This window comes from Poecile atricapillus, chromosome Z (assembly GCF_030490865.1).
Source record: "Poecile atricapillus isolate bPoeAtr1 chromosome Z, bPoeAtr1.hap1, whole genome shotgun sequence".
Classification (NCBI taxonomy): Eukaryota; Metazoa; Chordata; class Aves; order Passeriformes; family Paridae; genus Poecile; species Poecile atricapillus.
Window position 1 is genome coordinate 61,601,355 of NC_081289.1, and position 18,505 is coordinate 61,619,859.

Consider the following 18,505-nt stretch of genomic DNA (forward strand, 5'->3'; position numbering starts at 1 on the left):
CTCTTGAACTTGATGCTTCTGTAAACTGTGCAAAAAATGGTGCTTACCAATTATTTGTAATATGTTTATTGTGTTCCACAGTGCACTGCACAGAGCACTGTTTTGGGGTAATTACAAAACAACAACAACAAAAAAGACATATTCTGAATTAAACCTCAGCTTTCAAATCAGAAATTAGAGTAGACAGTTAAGAGAACAGTAATATCAAAAAGGTACTGAAAATTTGAAGAAAATTGTATATTTCTAGATTTTTCTTTGTTCCTGTGTTCTGTTGGTCTTTTTCTCTGTTACACACTTCTGTGAGTTTTGCAATTTTTTTTCTACCAGATTTCTTCAACAACGACTGAAGAAGGCTGTGCCTTATAACAGAATGAAGCTCATGATTGTTGGAAACACTGGCAGTGGGAAAACTACCCTGCTCCAACAACTAATGAAAAGCAAACGAACAGAACTGGGTTCTCCAAAAGCGACAGTAGGCATTGATGTAAAAGACTGGATCATTCAAGGGAAAGGCAAAATGAAGAAGGAGCTTATATTAAATGTGTGGGACTTTGGAGGTATTTCCTGGGTTTATTTTCCTTTACTATTGTCTTTTCTAGCTTTTTAATGCATTATTTATTCTTAGAGTCAGCCTGTGGTAATTCAAACTGGGGACAGTAGAATCACAAAGGTACACCAAAAGTCCAACAACCACTTATAAATTAGTGAATTCTGTAAATTAGCAACTAATCCCTCAAATTTAATATAAAGCCTCAGGAATTTTTTATCGCCAGATGAGGTTTGACCACTCATTTCAACTATAATACTTCAGAATAATCTTTCAGAATAGTAAGAAACTGCTTGTAATCACCAGAAGAATCTTTCATTCAACTCTGTTTCTCCCTTTTGTAGTCCAGGTCTCTCTAGGCTCTGCAGTATCACAGGTTTGGAAGGTCACAGACAACACAGCACTTAGGATGGGTCTTTGAACCTTGTGTTTCTGGAAAACTTTGAGTTTGGGGGACTATAAAAGCACTTCTAAAATCCAGGGCTATTTGAGGCCATAGAAAAGTTATTTTTAAACAGAGGTCTGTCATCTTCTACATACAGTCTATCACAATGCATAAGCACAGACCAGTGCCATTCAAGCTGGATGTCCAGCTTTAGCTGTACTTTTAAGTGCTTAATTATGTGAATGTATTTTGAAATTGCTGCAAGTATAGGAGAAGGGAAAGGAAGAAGGTAGAAGAAAAGGAAAGAGTGAGGGAGAAATTCAGTATTGGAGTTTTAAAAGAATCACAACCTTTTAAGTTGTCTATGCAGAAACCATGTTTATCCAGTTAAATCTTACACTTGATATAAAACCAGCATGTGTTTTTTAACATTACACTTCAATCAATCACAGAGTGCCTTCATAAAATTCATAGTTATTATGGCTTCCTGTCAATTTATATACATTTCTGCAAACATTGATTTCATTTGTGAACTTGTGGTCTGGGGACGTGTTCCTCTGCTTTTTTGTGATCTGAAGATGTTCAGTCAAGGAAGTACAAAACAATGAAAATTTTTGATCATTAGGACAAGAAGAGTTCTACAGTACCCATCCTCATTTCATGACCCAGAGGGCTTTATATCTTGCTGTTTATGATCTCAGCAAAGGACAAGCAGAGGTGGATGCTATGAAGCCATGGCTTTTTAACATCAAGGTAAGACATACAGAACAGAATTCTCCTTTCCAGGAGGCTGTAGGTGAACAGCAAATTAACCATAAATATTTATATAGGGGAAGAAGGAAAAAAAAATATTCAGAAAGTAAGAATAGTAATATTAAACAAGAGCTGAAATACGTCATGTATTGGATATGAAAGTAGTTTTAGACATAAAAAGATATGATCAGCACAGTTTTGGACTTAAAATTGTACAAAGTGATGTGCAAAAGAATAGTTTGTATATTCTGGCAATATTTTGAATTTACTGATAAAAATAAGAAAGGAGTTGTATTAAAAAAATGAGTTAAACTTGCATTTTTCTTTTACACCAGTAAAAATGTTGGGGAAGCCAGAATTAGACTAATTTAAAACTGACTAGATACAGGTTTGAAATCATGCTATTAAGTGTATGCTTAGTGTCATATTATTAATAGGAATTTTTCCAGAACTATGGTAGGGAATTGACCTGAGAATCTGCCTGTATATTTTTCATTTTTTTCTAAGTGTTTATTTCCATTTATGGAGCCATTCCATGTTGAGTGAGCATTACTTGTCTTTTCTTTTTGTAGGATGCTTAGCCATGACTGGGCAATACACTCACATAAAGAGTTTGTTTACTGATCCTGTTGATGAACTTGTCTTTTTCACTCTTTTCACCTTGGGCAGTGATACAGACACAGTGTTACAATCAGGATAGTGTTGATGAAAATCAGTTCTGATGTGTTCTTTGCTATGCAGTACTTGCTGATGTTTCACTACTGCCTTGTTCCAATGACAGCTAGCAAAGTACCATTTCTTTTGGCTTTTCAATTTTTTTTGGATGGTCTTAACAAATAATGTCCCTCTGTTTTCTGCCAATAGTGTTAATCTGCAAAGAATGAAATCCAGATGTACACTTCTTCCATTTAGAAAAAGCTGATTTTTTAATATTTCTGTTTTGAAATAGGCAGCTCTCTGAATGTTTCACTAAATTGATCACATTTTATATGAATATAAAACACTAAAATCAACATTCACTATCAAGTTAATCAATAGTATGGATCTCACTGACAGGCTCGAGCATCAACATCCCCTGTCATCCTTGTTGGCACTCATTTGGATGTTTCTGATGAAATGCAACGTAAGGCCTGTATGAGTAAAATTACAAGAGAGCTGTTGAACAAGCGAGGCTTCCCAGCAATCCAGGATTACCATTTTGTCAATGCTACAGAGGAATCCGATTCCATTATCAGACTTCGGAAAATCATCATAAAGGAGAGTCTTCACTTCAAGGTAGGCTACATGCTGTTTTTAATGTTGAAAACATTAAAAAACTTCTTTTACTTAAGTGAATACATTTTTGAACATTAATGCATAGTTAAATAAATTTTGTGTGTGATAGTAAAGTCATGTTACCTGCTATAAAATGTTACACACAGCAGAATAATGAAGGAAAATTGCCAGGTTTGTTTTAATTTGATTTTCTTACCAAAAAATCAACTTATTAAAAAACCCAGCTAAGTTCTGTTTTCAAGCACTAGGGCCATAAATCAAGTATTTAATTAAAAATGAGCCTCTTTGTCTTACAAAGAAATTTAATTAAAAGCTTGGTTTCTTGGGCGACATCGTGTAATTACAGTAAGTGTTGCAAAATTTCAGGGGACAGGAAATAAGATATTGTAGTTTGGGAAATAAGATATTGGTTGGGAAAACCAACCAATTTTCCATTTACTGATTTCATTTTACATAACATGAAACTATTTCTGTAAACAGGAAAGTGAATTAAACCAGGAAAGGAAGATCCTATGGGGGCTGAGTGGTCCTCCTAGATTGGAATATCTGTACTTGTAATTCGGTTGTCTCCAAAGTTATCCCAGTTCATTCCCTGCTATAGCCTTAGCCACAGCATGAAGCCCTTAGTGTGAGTGAAGAGATCAGCCCAGGCATGGAGCTTATAGAAAGACAGAATCTCATCTGTGACAAAAGGATATACTTTTTTTTTTTTTTTTTAATTTATGCAGCACATTTTTCATTTATGTCCTAACACATTAAAGAGAAAAGGTGATGTCCTGTGCTACTTAAATCAATGGCAGAGCTTCATAAATCATTCCAGAACCCAAATTTCTTTCAAATGACTGCTTGGAAGATTTTATAGAGCAAATGATGTATTTATGACTAGCCTCACACCAGTGGTGTTACAAATGAGTTAAAGTGTACACACCTCTCTTGGTTCTTTCAGGAATTAGCAATTTAGCCATATCCAAAATCTCCTTAACTTCGTTCCACAGTGCAAAAAGCAGCTAACCAGTCCTAAATGGCAAGGAGGTGCCCTCTTCAAGCGAAATGGATTCAATTCCTCTTCTCATACATCCAGTAGGCATAAATAGAGCTGGTGTTTTTATGTGGCTCTATGTCCCACCATACTTATTCAACACTCCAGAAATGTTCTGCTTTTTGAAAAATGTTTTTCCTTTAATGTCTGCATCTCTTGTGACTATGACTTAAACTGATGTTTATACTTCCACACAGATGTAAGGTGGCCTGAAGGAAATGAGATAATTACCGTAAATGACATAGGTGGTTTGTGAAAGGAATGTTACAAGATATCTGCTTAGAGGTTAGACAAAATGAATTAAGTATTTAGCATTGTCATGAAGTACTCTGAAGTCTTTGAAATTACATAAGGTTCTAATTTCATCTGCACAAGTACCAATTATATTTTTGACACATTAAAAACATCACAGTGCATTGGTGAGAGAATGATTGCAGTTAAGAAGCCAGTTTGTAAATATTGAGAAACTTGTTTCCTATTTCCTCAGAAAGTTTAGTAGGTCAGCACGCATGGAGAAAGGAAAACCTGACTGGGTACTAGTGATTGCCAAGTATCAAAGGAACAGAGGCTCAGGAAACAGGCACAAAGCACCCATTTGTGTCAGTCATGTGGCTAAATTAATTTCATTCTACTCTCTTGTCCACTGACTGCCAACAGTGGAGACTTTTAATTGAGCTACTACTCTCTTCCCCACAGTTCACCTAAAAACACAACTAGAGATATTGCATATTACAAGAAGTATAGGGTTTTTTTATTAATTTGTCTATTGTTTTGTCTTAACTGAAGATGTATATCATCTGCTCATACAGTGAATATTTTCCTTTTTCTTTGAACCAAAGCTTCTCTTTGAAATAATGTCTTTTGAGAAACCTCCTTTATTTATTATGTACTAGCAATATCGAAATATTGTCTTCTCTGAGTATTTATTTATAGAAAGACATTATAGTTCTGAAAAAATAATTACTTATGTCTACCTTTATTGATCACGTTAGTCAATAAATGAGTGTTCTTCTTTTCTGCTACTATTGAGTGGACATACACTTTATATCTTTGTTTTATTTTATGCATTTTACATGAATAAATTAACACATTTTAAATTATTATTCCTAATTTTACAGATCAGAGATCAACCAGTAGTTGGTCAGCTAATTCCTGACAGCTACCTGGAGCTGGAAAAGAGAATTTTGCTGGAACGTAAAAATGTCCCAGGGGAATTTCCTGTAATTGATCAGAAACGCTTGCTGGAGCTGGTACAGGAAGGCCAGTTACAGCTGGATGAAAATGAACTCCCTCATGCAATTCACTTTCTGAATGAATCAGGTAAAATATTCTCTTTGATGTGTGTTTGTTAGCACTTTGCTTTAAATCTGCAGCTGATAGATCTGTACATGTTTTTAAGTCTTTCACAAGGTTGCCACAAAATGGTAAGCTGAAGTGTCTAAGCTTAGGTAACATTAGTTTGTTAAACCACAGTGTTAGGAAGGGAGTTCCATGGCTTGTAGGATCAGTACTGTAACAGTTTATATCTCTTGCTCTCTCTTACGCCTCCTTGAAAACGTTCCGCTGCTGGTTAGGCAGCACAGTTGCTGAAGAAAGATGCAATTGCTCCAATAGCTCAAATGGAATGGTGGTCAGAGGAACACATGTAACAGCTTATCTCAGTACAGTATTGACTTCCTAAAATTAAATAATAAACCACACAGAGCTTAGCAAAGAAAACAAGTCACATTAAAAAGCTAACAAAAAGTCTGAAAATAAAGGTAAAGCTGAGCAAGTCATGCTTGCATTCTACTATTTTGAGATACTGACATAAAGATAGCTGAATTTGTTAATTAAATTTGTTAATTTGTTAATTAAATTTGTTAATTTGTTAATTAAATTGTTTATGCCAAATCTTATAATAAAAATAGCCCAGAGTGGAGTGCTTACTTTGCTTAATATTGATCTTGAGCAATGCATTGCTAATTACAGTATTCTTTGTGCAGGTGTTCTTCTTCATTTCCAAGACCCAGCACTACAGCTAAGAGATCTGTATTTCGTAGATCCAAAGTGGCTGTGTAAAATCATGGCACAGGTCAGACTGATTGCTTTTTGTGTATACATTTATGGTACATTTTTCCTTGTCTAAAGCCACTGTAACTCATCAGTGTTCCTTCTTCACCATTTCTTTCTTGTTTCATGATCTAGAATTTTCTCAAGACCCACATTTTTTTACCTGGTTCTTTCTGTATGTTGCTTTCTGGACAACTGACTGTGTCATGGCTTGTCTGTTCTTACATTGTAATGTCCAACATAATTTAAACTGCAATGGACACAAGAATACATGTAGAATAGAAAATCCCCACAGATGCAAGGTAATCCTGCAATATGTTGCCGCAGGTTGGGATGAAAGCTGGAACTTTGGGCTAAAGGCTCTAAGAAGGGGGAAGAATTGTAATTGTATGCTAGGTACAGATGGCAGAGAAAAGTGAGTGGATAAGGAGCTGGAATGGAAGAGCAGCAGACTGACTGCTTAAGTGAGACTATCGTCAAAATATTGTTCTAGAAACACTCTCAAAATTTATTATATATATTCAGATTTTCTAACCTCTTTCATTAGAAACTTTCATTAGAAACTTCATTAGAAACTTTCATCTAATGATGAATGTACACCTGAAATTGTTTCACTTTTTTTAAAAGATTCTGATGGTGAAAGTTGAAGGCTCTTCTAAATACCCTAAGGGAATTGTAAAGCGTTCAGATGTGGAAAAATTCCTTTTGAAGAAGAGCAAGTTCCCTAAAATCTATATGTCACAATATTTTAAACTTCTGGAAAAGTTTCAGATTGCTTTGCCATTAGGAGAGGACCAACTACTAATCCCAAGCAGGTAAGCAAGGAGCTAAACTCACAAATGACAGCCATAAAGAGAGATCTAAATAGAAACCTCTCATCAGGCTAACTAGTTTCACTGATCATCAGAGCAATTTTTGGTACATGAAAGCATGATGTACTCTGTATATTACATTTAGTAAGTACTTTCAGAAGAGATATGTTAAACTAATCTTGTAGCAGACAAAGCTTATGTTGCATCAATATGGTGGGTAAATGGAAACTATAAATGATAGAATACTTTAAGAGAATAGCACTTCTTTTACAATTACCATACTTCAGGACTACAGAAAGGAGATTATAATTTAGTGTCACACACAAGTGTGCCAGCATTACAGATGTTTATTGCAATATAAAAGACAGCAAAACATTTCCATAACCTATTCGTGTGAAGTGAGAACCACAGACGGGTTACTCAGAGGCAGTATCTCCTTCAAAAAGTGTAGATCCTAAATGTGGTGACAAAAAAATTGTTATGACTTTGACTGTGGTATTTTTGTTTTTTCTGAAGCAGATAACTCAGTTTCTCTGCCTCAGTTACAGATTTCCCTAATGTGTTCAGTAATATTTATGCTGCCAAATGGAGAGAGTGTTGCATGGCTGCACTGATTAGGATTTTTATGTCCTTCAAAGCCCTGGGTTAGGAAGGTTTTATCTGAATGTCTTACCTGCCTTATGTATGTTCCAGATTTTCCTCATATTCACATGAAATATCTGATGATCTGTGAGGTGCTGTTGGGTTTAAATTACAGTCAGAACTTCACTTTGACACAAGCAAGGAGCATAAACAAATACACTATCTGTTAGCTCCCTGACCAACAGAATCATGCATTCATTAATAAATAATGCATTTTACATGATAAATAATATATGTCATCAGCTCAGATATATTACATCATCGAATACTGTCTTAATATTTTTATTCTTTCAGTTTGTCTGATCACAGACCTGTTATAGAGCTTCCCCACTGTGAAAATTCAGAAATTATCATCAGACTTTATGAGATGCCGTACTTTCCTATGGGATTTTGGTCCAGGCTGATCAACAGGTTGCTTGAGATATCACCTTACATGCTATCAGGAAGAGGTACAAATCTTTATCTTCAAAAGGAATAGTGTGCAAGTTTGCCTTGAATGCCAACACCTGCATGTTAAAGCTTTAGTCCCCAGCACTGTTTTGCTTTAGCTAAATTCTGAACACTTGCAAGAAAAAGACAGTGGTCATTTGTGTAACAGAAGTATCCAGGAACAGATAGTGCATGATCTTCACAGTGGTATACAAAAGAAGGTAAAGGTTGCAAGTGGTCCATTTCTCTCCTTCACATTCTAGAGGTAGGGGAGATCCTCATGTTTATGCAATAATGCTATTTGCTTCCACAAAAAATACAGGAAGGGATATGTCTTCCACACAGAAAAACAAACTGCTTCTCTTCAGGTTCATTATTTCTCACTTTATTTAAGTCTCAAAGCTTTGTATTTATCAGAAGGAGGGGAAATGCCTTTACTTTTTTCTAAGAATTCCATGCTTTCACATGCTAATAATATTTTACAAATATTACTTGTAAATGCCTAATGTTCTGGCATTCAAGTTTCTTCTGAGCATCAAATTCCAGTTGCATCCTGCTATTTCATGAGTATGTGACAGGAAAAATTTAAATCAGAGCTTTTTTCATATTTTGCCTGAGATACTCTGTGCTTGAACCTGAATGTACCTAAGCATTTCTGTAATGCCTACCTGCTGCATGACTCACCATCTGATTAAATACTTACAGTTTGTGGGTATGCCTTCTGAAGCTGAACACAAGTTGACATATATTTAGTTTTTGTAGGGCTATGCTGCCTGCAAGGTTGTAGCCTGTATTTTGTTTGGGTAGGTATAACCTTGTAATCATAACTATGTATTCAAAGTACTGTGAATTATTCTGAATATTTTAAAATTGACATTTATATTGGAAATCAGGCTTTTAATCTAATTTTGTATTTTCTAGAGCGAGCTCTTCGTCCTAATAGAATGTACTGGAGACAAGGCATCTACTTGAACTGGTCTCCTGAAGCTTATTGTCTAGTGGAATCAGCAGTATTTGACAACAACCCAGACAGTTTTTTGAAAATTACAGCACCTTCTTGCAGAAAAGGTTAATTATTCTTGAGCCTGAATTTTGCTCCAGTTTGATTGCAGCTTGGCATTTTGGTTTGTTGTGCTTTTGCCTTTGGAATATAAAGTTTATCTTTGCAATTAAAAGTATGGTAGATTGGGTCTGTAATTTCCCTCTTTTTGTTTCTTAAAGGGTGCATTCTTTTGGGGCAAGTTGTGGATCACATAGATTCTCTTATGGAAGAATGGTTTCCAGGTTTGTTGGAAATAGATGTGTGTGGTGAAGGGGAAACACTGTTGAAGAAGTGGGCTCTGTACAGCTTTCAAGATGGTGAAGAACACCAAAAAATACTGCTTGATGACTTGCTTAGGAAGGCTGAAGAAGGTATATATTTCTGCCATTTGAGGTATATAGAGGTACACTTGTATCTACCCAAATACTGTGCAATATCCCCTTTATAGCATTTGGGTACTTCATGGTATTTAAGAATGTTTCATTTCTGTAAGAAAACGTTGCAGTGTAAGTCGAAAGCAACTTGGGAGGTTTATGTGAGAGCTATCCAGTATATATAAGTATAGAATATGAAATAGATTGCATCTACTCTGTGTAGTTACATAAAAATAGCAATAATAGAAAGAATAATTTTGTCTTAATACTGATAATGCAGCTTCAATCTTGGAACTGAATCCAGAAGATAGTAAAACTAATACTTGATCTCTTGGTTGGATCACATAGCACAGTAATTTAAAAGACAATATTCAGTATGGCATTCTACATACTAACAGCATTCTTTCTTTTTACAGACAAAAAAATGATCTCTTGGTTAGTTTAGTGGTGTTACATAGCAGCAAATGTCTTCACTTTTGATTGGTACATATATAGAACCTTGAAAATACTTAAACATGTAGGAGCCAAGAATTTGAATGGCAAGCTTAATTAGTATGTATGTCTGTGTGTATGCATATATAGATATATGTAAGCACATATATGAATCTAATTTTCGGTACATTGATCTTCTGCATTCTTGGAGATCCTCATGCCTTTCAGTGCTTTTTTAGTGATGCCTACCCTTCCTTTCTTTTTCATTTTCTCTTTCGTTTTTCTAAGGTGACCTTTTGGTAAATCCAGACCAACCAAGACAGACCATTCCAATTGCTCAGATTGCTCCTGATCTGATACTGGCTGATTTGCCTAGAAATATTATGTTGAACAACGATGACCTGGAATTTGATGAAGCTCCTGAATTTCTCTTAGGTAAGCATTATTTTGTATGGTGGGGTTTTTTTAACAGAGATTATGCAAACAACTCTATTGAAGTTGGTTCTGCAACATATGAAAAGCATTTTAGAGATTTCTTTTCTGAAGAAATGTATTATTTTAAGGTATTCTGAATTTCAAGTTATTGAGTTTTGAATTTTCCATTAACTTGTGTGCTAGGACACTGTTTCTTTTGTGTTTAGTTTACTGATCATGAATCTTAACACTGTAGATGATCAACATATTTTAAAACTGAATTCCTTCAGCTATTATTTTGGACAAATGGTTGTTATCCCTTTTTTATAATGCTCTTCAATTTTGTTGTTCAAAAGGTGATGGTGGCTTTGGATCTGTGTACCGTGCATCCTATGGTGGTGAAGAGGTTGCTGTAAAGATTTTCAATAAACATACTTCCCTCAGGCTCCTAAGACAAGTAAGAAATACTGCCTGTTGTTCTCTAGTGCTGCTCTTGGAATACCAACCCTAGTGAAGAGTTCTAAAAGTTTAAGTAAATTGCACTTCCTCACTCCAAAACATTCCTCAGTTTATTTCAGATATAGAGATTATGCTATTTGCACTGTTTCATCTGATTTTACCCTTTATACAGGAGCTTGCAGTGCTTTGTCACCTTCACCACCCCAGTTTAGTGTCTTTGCTGGCTGCTGCAATCCGTCCCCGGATGTTGGTGATGGAATTGGCCCTCAAAGGGTCTCTTGATCGTTTGCTTCAACAAGACAATGCAAGTTTAACTAGAACACTTCAGCACAGGATAGCTCTACATGTAGCAGATGGCTTAAGGTAAATGTGTCTTCTGCATTGCTGTAAAAAGAGGATAGACCTTCAAAGACATTATACTGCAAATGAAAAGCTTCTGTTCTCTCACATCTCAGGCAGAATATTTCCTGGGTCAGACAAATGCTTGTATTTTTATGGTTGATTGGCTGATATGTAATATATACTTTCATCACCTGGATTTTTTCTTGCTAATAAGTGATGCTTACATGAATAGAGAAATTGCAAGACTGGGTACAGTTTCCATGTGGCTGTTAATTTCTTACTGAAATGTCAAAGATGTTAATTTAGTGCATTTTTCAAGTTCTGAAAGTCCATGAATCACCTCACCTCATTGCAGTGTGACTTTAAAATTACAAAACCTGCAAGAGAGTTAAGCTTAAGGTTCTAGGATGCATTTTCAAACTATCAGTGACTCTTCAGATGAAACTTGATACTAAAATACAACGCAGTGGTACTAAAATACTGGTACATTGCAATGGTACTAAAATACCAAAACACAGTGTAAACAGTAAATAGTATTTGAGAACAATTCTAAATTCATTATCCAGAAATGCTGTGTCATGTTGGTGATGCTGACATTTTTAACACAATATTTCATGTGTGAAAACACAGTTTACTGTTTTGGGAATAATGCACTCAGTGTGTGTATACAGATGCATCCCTAACTTATGAATGCTTTCAATAAATATTTTTTGATTACTAGGTACCTGCATTCAGCAATGATTATCTACCGTGATTTAAAGCCTCACAATGTGTTGCTCTTTACCTTATATCCCAATTCAGCTGTTATTGCAAAAATAGCTGACTATGGCATTGCCCAGTATTGTTGCCGAATGGGAATAAAAACCTCTGAAGGCACACCAGGTATGGAGATATGATTTGATTTAAAGTCCATTATGTCCAAAAATAGCTAATACATTTTTCATGCAGTCTGTAAGAAGTAACTTGGATCTATATTCTAGTCAAAAGTCACTAAAAGTAGTCCTATTCATATTACAAGTTGTGATGCCAGATTTATACCTCTTGGCCTTTCCACCTGTTCATGTTTTAACATCTTTTAGAAGAATCAAGGGATGTATTAAAGGTTTAAGAAGAAGAAATTAAATTACATGTATTCATAATAATTTTTCATTGTCTTGTTTTAATATGGTTATTGTGCTATTGAAATTATACTACTAAAATATTTTGCTTTAATTTCCAGTAATGAGTACATAAGTCTTAATTTTTTTTAGAGGCAATAAATATTTCCACTGTTCCCCAACTTTAGCGAGAACCTATTGGCATCCATTCTAAAGCACTGAACAAATCAACCACTTTGAAAAGTTCCTTTAGGTCTTCTAAAATGTGCTTGAGAGCGTCACTTCAAGTGTTAAATGTTGTACCTTCAATTAAGACTGCAGACTTGTGCTTGACTTTCAGAATTCATTGATAAAGTAATTGTTTTATATTAACAGGGGCAGGAGCTGTGTAACTGATGTACTATCCCTTTCCTTTATACTTACTGCTGATATTTTTGGACATCTGCCAAATACAAGCTATTGCCAGCCCAGAAATAGTTTGATGTTTTTCCTTGCACTTCCTGTGTCATTTTTATCAATAATTTACTTTTTAAAGTACAAAGATGGCTTCATCTTGATATGGAGCATACTTACTAATGAGTGATTTATTTGCAGGATTTCGAGCGCCAGAGGTTGCCAGAGGAAATGTTATTTACAATCAGCAAGCTGATGTTTATTCATTTGGCTTGCTGCTTTATGACATTTTAACAGGAGGAGGTAGAATAATGGAAGGCTTGAAGTTTCCAAATGAATTTGATGAACTAGCAATACAAGGAAAATTACCAGGTATGCCTTGTTCCTAAAAGTTTTAGCATTTGTCCTGCCTCTTCCAGAAATAGCATATCTTACGGGTTACGTTGTATCTAACAGTGATCATAGAAGGAGACTTAGAAAAATATAACATTCTTCATATTCCTTCTGCATTACAATATGTAGTTACTGGCTGCTGGCAGGAAGATTAAACAGGCTATCAGGCTGGACATGATGTAATCATTTGGACAATATCACTCAGGACAACATAACTTTGGGCCACTTCTGCCAAAGTGTTGAGAGCTGTTGAATTTTTATAGCACTGCAAGTTTAATGTCTGGTGTTCTTATTTATTGCCCAGCAATAGTGGGTATACTCATGAAACATTTTTTAAGGAATGTTTTGCTCCATTTAGGAAAGAGCAGCATCACTCAGTCTGGCATGGCTTCTCCATTATGAGAGAGTGTTCACACATTTTCTGCTCCTTAAGGAGAACAGTCTAGTTCTAAGGTCAGACAGTTTCTTCCCCCTTCCTAAGGAGGATATCCCAGGAGTTGACGACTGAGTATCTCTTAAATGCAGCTGAATTGACTGTATTATAAGCCCTGTGGAATAATTGAGGTATTCGTTTCTGAAGATAGTACAGTTCCATCGACCTATGCTCATCATTTCTTTATTTCAACCAAAAGAGGGGCTGCCTGTTCTCATAAGCAAACAGTGCCTGTCTTTTGCTGCACTGAATATGTTCATTTTCAGGTATCCATCACTAATGTTGCTGTCTGTGTGTCTGAGGAAGGACTGGAATATTTGCTGTGGATTATGATGAACTAAAAGGAAAAGCAATACAGGCACCATCAGGAATGATTTGTTCTCAGAGAGTTCAGCAGCTATAGTTATAAGATACATATTCCAAGCACTAAGTGGGAATTTAAACTTCCATATCTTGTAAATGCTATATGGAGTTGTTTATCTGTTTGCTGTATCTTTTATTGTAAGTTCACCTGTATTCCCTATACTCAGAAGAATAAATGTGGAAAACAGTGTTTACAGGAATTTGAAAGACTGAAGTGACATACCCTTGAATGGTCAGCATTAATGGAAACACAACCCATGTATATCTGCAATTCAGTCCCAGGCACACGGACATCAAAGAAAAAGATAAAGCAAAATCCATTTGCTTTAATTGCTATTAATTAAAAGGAGACTAGTTCTAGCATTATATGCTCTAGCATATAATGGCAGATGAGCAATTCCAAGCTGTTCATGCTGACATTTTACCTAAGAATATGATATTTCTTAGAGCAGCTCAGTAAGAAGTTAGATGAATTCTAAAAATAAGAAGTTATTTAGAACTATGGTAAATGCTGGTTAATAAGTTATATAATTTTACATTCTAGATCCTGTCAAAGAATATGGGTGTTCTCCCTGGCCTGAAGTTGAAAATTTAATTAAAAAGTGTTTGAAGGAAAACCCTCAGGAACGACCAACATCTTGCCAGGTATTACTTAGTATATTTATTTGTTTTTTATGATAGATGGCAGTACAAAGTTGTGGTTTCTGAAAAGGAATCAGGCATTAAGTTAATGAGAAGCACACATTTCTTTCTGTTGTTCTTTTCTGCAATGGAAACTGCCATGAAATATTGCCTGCTCTTGCCATCCAGAATAAACTGTTCCATTGAAATCTACCAACCATATGTTCTAGCTCACTGTTTTCCCTGTGTTGCTGTGTAGCAATTGTAGTGAAACAAAATTCAGATTACTTCTTGGTATTTACTAGAGCTATGCAATAAGGACTTTGTTAAATCAGTGCAGTTACACACTGCTCTGTGGCAGTACAAGTGACCAGGCCTGCTGAGATACTTTGTCCGTATCTAAAAAGTTATGTTATCCATTGCTTATTGTTTATTGATCAACAAGCCATTGTTGTTACCATGGGCATGCTGTGGCTTTCTTTTTAGGTTTATGAGATCCTGAATTCTGCAGAGCTTATCTGTTTGATGAGGTATGTTTCAATACCCAGCACATCTACAGCAGAGTGCATGGTGGCTGCCAATCAAAGCTGCAAGAAGGCAGGAGTCTGGATAGGCAATGGGAACACAGAAAAGGCACAGCTTTCATTTGTTAACCTGAACACAGATGGACATACTTGTGAGGTATGTGGGAAAGTTGACACTTATTCTATTTGTTCTGGCAGACAGATGTATTTCAGAAAAATTAATTACGTTTTTACAGCAGGATATTACTTCTAGAAAGCTGAGTTTTGAGAGAACAAAGATTGCTCATGAGTGAGTCATTGTATCCATGAAATTAAGTAGAAAAGCAGATGCTATTTACTCTCTTCCTGTTATCCAACCTGAACTTTCTCGTAATACTGTCTTTCCACTACTGGATTACTTTCTTCTACTGAGGCAGAAACTTTCTAGCATGGAGACCACACAAAGGAGTGAATAGGCAGACCTTCATATCTGTAACTCCTTTTAACAATTCAGGTTGTCTCTTAACAACTTCTCCCTTCCCACAAATGCCATCTCTTTGTGCCACTTTGGTGATGCCATCCAGCTCTTTTCATTTGATTTTGGTACATCTCAATCCTATCCCATCAGCAAAGGGGAAAGGTTTTACCCAGGACTGATGTGCTGTGATGAATATATGTTCCAGAATTGAGCATGATTCCTCATCAAAGTTGTTTCAGTTCTATTTCTATCTGCCATCTCTTGACCGTGATACATCTGAGTGGGTTGTTTTTCTAAAAATAAAATGAGATAAAGAAATATTAGGCCAGTACTTTTATTATTAGCAATTAGTATTGCAGTAGTTCCATTTTTCAGTTCTCTGATGGCTTGAAGATCTTGATTAGAATAAAAAGAATATCTTTTTTGTCAGCATTCAGCTGAGAGATTTTCCTGTGTACTGTTTGAGAGGTCCTTCCCAGCACATTGAAGAAAGGTGGCCCTGTTGATGATGTATGCTGCTAATAGGGAATTAGATTTCTTAAAGGGGAAGTTAGGCCAAGGTTCTGTCCAAAGTCCAGGAAGATTGTGCTATATTTTTTATCATCAATAATTTACTAGCATTTACCATTACTGAAATCATGACCAAGTTGTTTTTCTTCTTCTTTTCTGACTCAGGATATTGCAGACAGTAAAATTATAAGTTTGGCCTTAGTGACTCTTCCTGCTGAGAGAGAAAACTGGATTGTAGCAGGAACCCAGTCTGGTTCTCTGTGGGCAGTTAACACAGAAGATGAAACAAGAAGGCATCGTCTGCAGAAAATGTCAGATTCTATCACTTGTTTATACTGCAATTCTCTTTCAAAGCAAAGGTATAAATGAATTTTAAATGTTTTTTGAAATGTTTTTAAATGTTTTGGGTTACATTTTGAAAATACTGCTAAACTAAGGTGTTCAGAAAATTACATCTGTACACTCTGCACTTTTGTTCTGATAACTCCTTGTTTTGCCTGTGTTTCCACTTAATTTTGCACCCAATGCAACTGGGAACTACATTCATGATCACAGGGGTTGTGTTTCCTTCTAGCGTTGAATTGAATACTTGAAATACTAGACATTTCTCATTTTAATTTTTCTTACCTGATTAAGGCATTTCTAGAATTAATTATCTTATTTTATTTCAGCAAACAGAGGAATTTCTTCTTGGTAGGCACAGCTGATGGCAAGCTGGCAGTTTTTGAAGACAGAGCAGTAAAGGTAGACTTGTTCTTTTCTGTCTGTTCTATAGAATGTTATCAGCAATATCTAAAGCAGCTACCAAGAGTAGCTTTATTTCATGCCACTTATTTTTAATTGCTTCTCTAAAACCTAAATGAATTTTCTTGTGCAGTCTGTGAGGAACTGCACATTTTACAATAACTGCTTTAAACAAGAGTTAAGAGGTGAAAAATTCCTTTGAAAGGCCTGGAAAACTGGCTAGGGACTGACATTATTGGTTGTTGTTTAGAATATTCTCACAGTTTTAATCTCCTTCATTTATTGCTGTAATAGCTCCTTTTTCCTCTCATTTAGTAAATTTTTATAAAACAGCTATGTTCAAAAATGTAATATTGTTCAGGTTTTCTGTGGATCAGAGTTCTGCTCACAGAACAGATGAAGAAATGCTGGGAGCTGTTTATATCAGCTGGCACCTGAAGGTTTAGTTCCTGACCATATGCATTTAGAGCAGTTATGGGGTTGCAGTGCATTTCAGAATTAGAATATGGTCCGGTGTAGGATGTCTTCAAAGACATAGATGTGTCTTTCCAACCAATTACTGAATTGTGCCAGGGATTGCAGAAAGTGTCAATCCCTTCTCTGGCCTGTTTCTGCTCACAGTCTGTCTCCTAGGGGACATCTATAATGGGAATATGGTGCTTTTCAGTCAGTAACGTTCTGGAAATGTTCTGAGACATCAGAAAATCTGGATGTGTAAATTTAATTCAGCAGGCTGTGTGGCCTTGTTTTAACAAGATTCTGAGTGTTTAAATCCTCCTTGTTTCTAAAGCAGAGTATATTTTTTCTTGCAGTGTAAGGGTGCTACACCTTTGAAGATATTGACTATAGGGAATGTTAGCACACCCCTGATGTGCTTAAATGAATCCTCATGCTTATCTGAAAAAAACATAATCTGGGGAGGCTGTGGAACAAAAATCATTGCCTTAACCAGTGACTTCTCTGTTCAAAAGCTCATTGAAACAAAGACAAGTCAACTGTAAGTTTTTGATTTTTATAAGTGATGTTACTTGGCTCATTTGTTTTCATTAAAGATTTCTGACAGTACTTTGATGTAATGTCCTGTTCTAGAGCTCATTCTTTGAGTTTGCTTGTTTCTGTTCTTTTCTTTCCATAATGCAGATGGAGTACCAGTGAGTAATGTTGAAAGTATTTGTTGCTGCTTTTAAACAAGGAAATACATTTTTACTCCATAAAGGATTGAAGTCAGTATCTATGCAACTGATCAGTTTTCTTCTCCAACTGGCCTTGTCCACTAAAATCCCTGTTTACTTTACTTAGAATAACACATATATATTTATCATAGTATTTGTCCTTCCATGTTTGTCAGTATGATACATGTGCATATCTTTCTCCAATTTAATCACATCTGATTGCTGACTTCTCACTATTTAGAAATTATTGACTGAGGGTTTGGGAGTGTTTGAAGTAATTCTCACATGGACAAATCCTACTCTGAAGTTAAGGGAAGCTTTTCCTGAGCAGGGAAAACAGTGTTTGATGAGAAAGATTCATTAATAGACTTTGAGCATTAATGTGCCTCCAAGGATGTCATCAGCCTAACTCTGTTACTGTGAGAATTTATGTCAAACTGTAGGAAGATTAAAGCAAAGCCTTTCAGTTGTATCTTAGAATAGTTTGATTTTAAGGTTGAATGATTCTGCAAGAGTCAGAGGGAAACTAATCCCACTCATAGTAGTCAAGTTTTTCTACTATTTTCTGTGTATCTAACTGGAGTTTTCTCTTCTAGGTTCTGTCATAATGCTTACAGTGATGCAAACATTATTTCAATAGCAATAGACAAATCCATCTACTTGGCAAAGAAAAACAGCCATTTTGTGGAAATCTGGGACAAGAAGACAGAAAAACTTTCTGAATTAATTGACTGTGCACATTTTCTTAAGTAAGTGTTCTATTTCAGATTGTCAGCCTGGTGGATAGGAAGCTGAATATCA

At 35.6% G+C, this 18,505-nt stretch overlaps 1 protein-coding gene across 1 annotated transcript in view; it reads left to right on the plus strand.

Moving 5' to 3' along the window:
- LOC131572728 (leucine-rich repeat serine/threonine-protein kinase 2-like) overlaps positions 1–18,505 on the plus strand; it is a 65,469-nt gene that overhangs the window by 39,460 nt on the left and 7,504 nt on the right. Inside the window, exons 29-48 of the mRNA XM_058826035.1 lie at positions 328–557; positions 1,558–1,685; positions 2,742–2,960; positions 5,118–5,319; positions 5,985–6,073; positions 6,679–6,866; positions 7,800–7,954; positions 8,856–9,002; positions 9,156–9,347; positions 10,071–10,217; positions 10,553–10,653; positions 10,828–11,018; positions 11,719–11,879; positions 12,689–12,859; positions 14,221–14,321; positions 14,784–14,978; positions 15,954–16,147; positions 16,460–16,532; positions 17,345–17,529; positions 18,301–18,453. Of these exons, the coding sequence (XP_058682018.1) occupies positions 328–557; positions 1,558–1,685; positions 2,742–2,960; positions 5,118–5,319; positions 5,985–6,073; positions 6,679–6,866; positions 7,800–7,954; positions 8,856–9,002; positions 9,156–9,347; positions 10,071–10,217; positions 10,553–10,653; positions 10,828–11,018; positions 11,719–11,879; positions 12,689–12,859; positions 14,221–14,321; positions 14,784–14,978; positions 15,954–16,147; positions 16,460–16,532; positions 17,345–17,529; positions 18,301–18,453 (3,222 nt within the window). The remainder of the gene's footprint in view (positions 1–327; positions 558–1,557; positions 1,686–2,741; positions 2,961–5,117; positions 5,320–5,984; positions 6,074–6,678; positions 6,867–7,799; positions 7,955–8,855; positions 9,003–9,155; positions 9,348–10,070; positions 10,218–10,552; positions 10,654–10,827; positions 11,019–11,718; positions 11,880–12,688; positions 12,860–14,220; positions 14,322–14,783; positions 14,979–15,953; positions 16,148–16,459; positions 16,533–17,344; positions 17,530–18,300; positions 18,454–18,505) is intronic.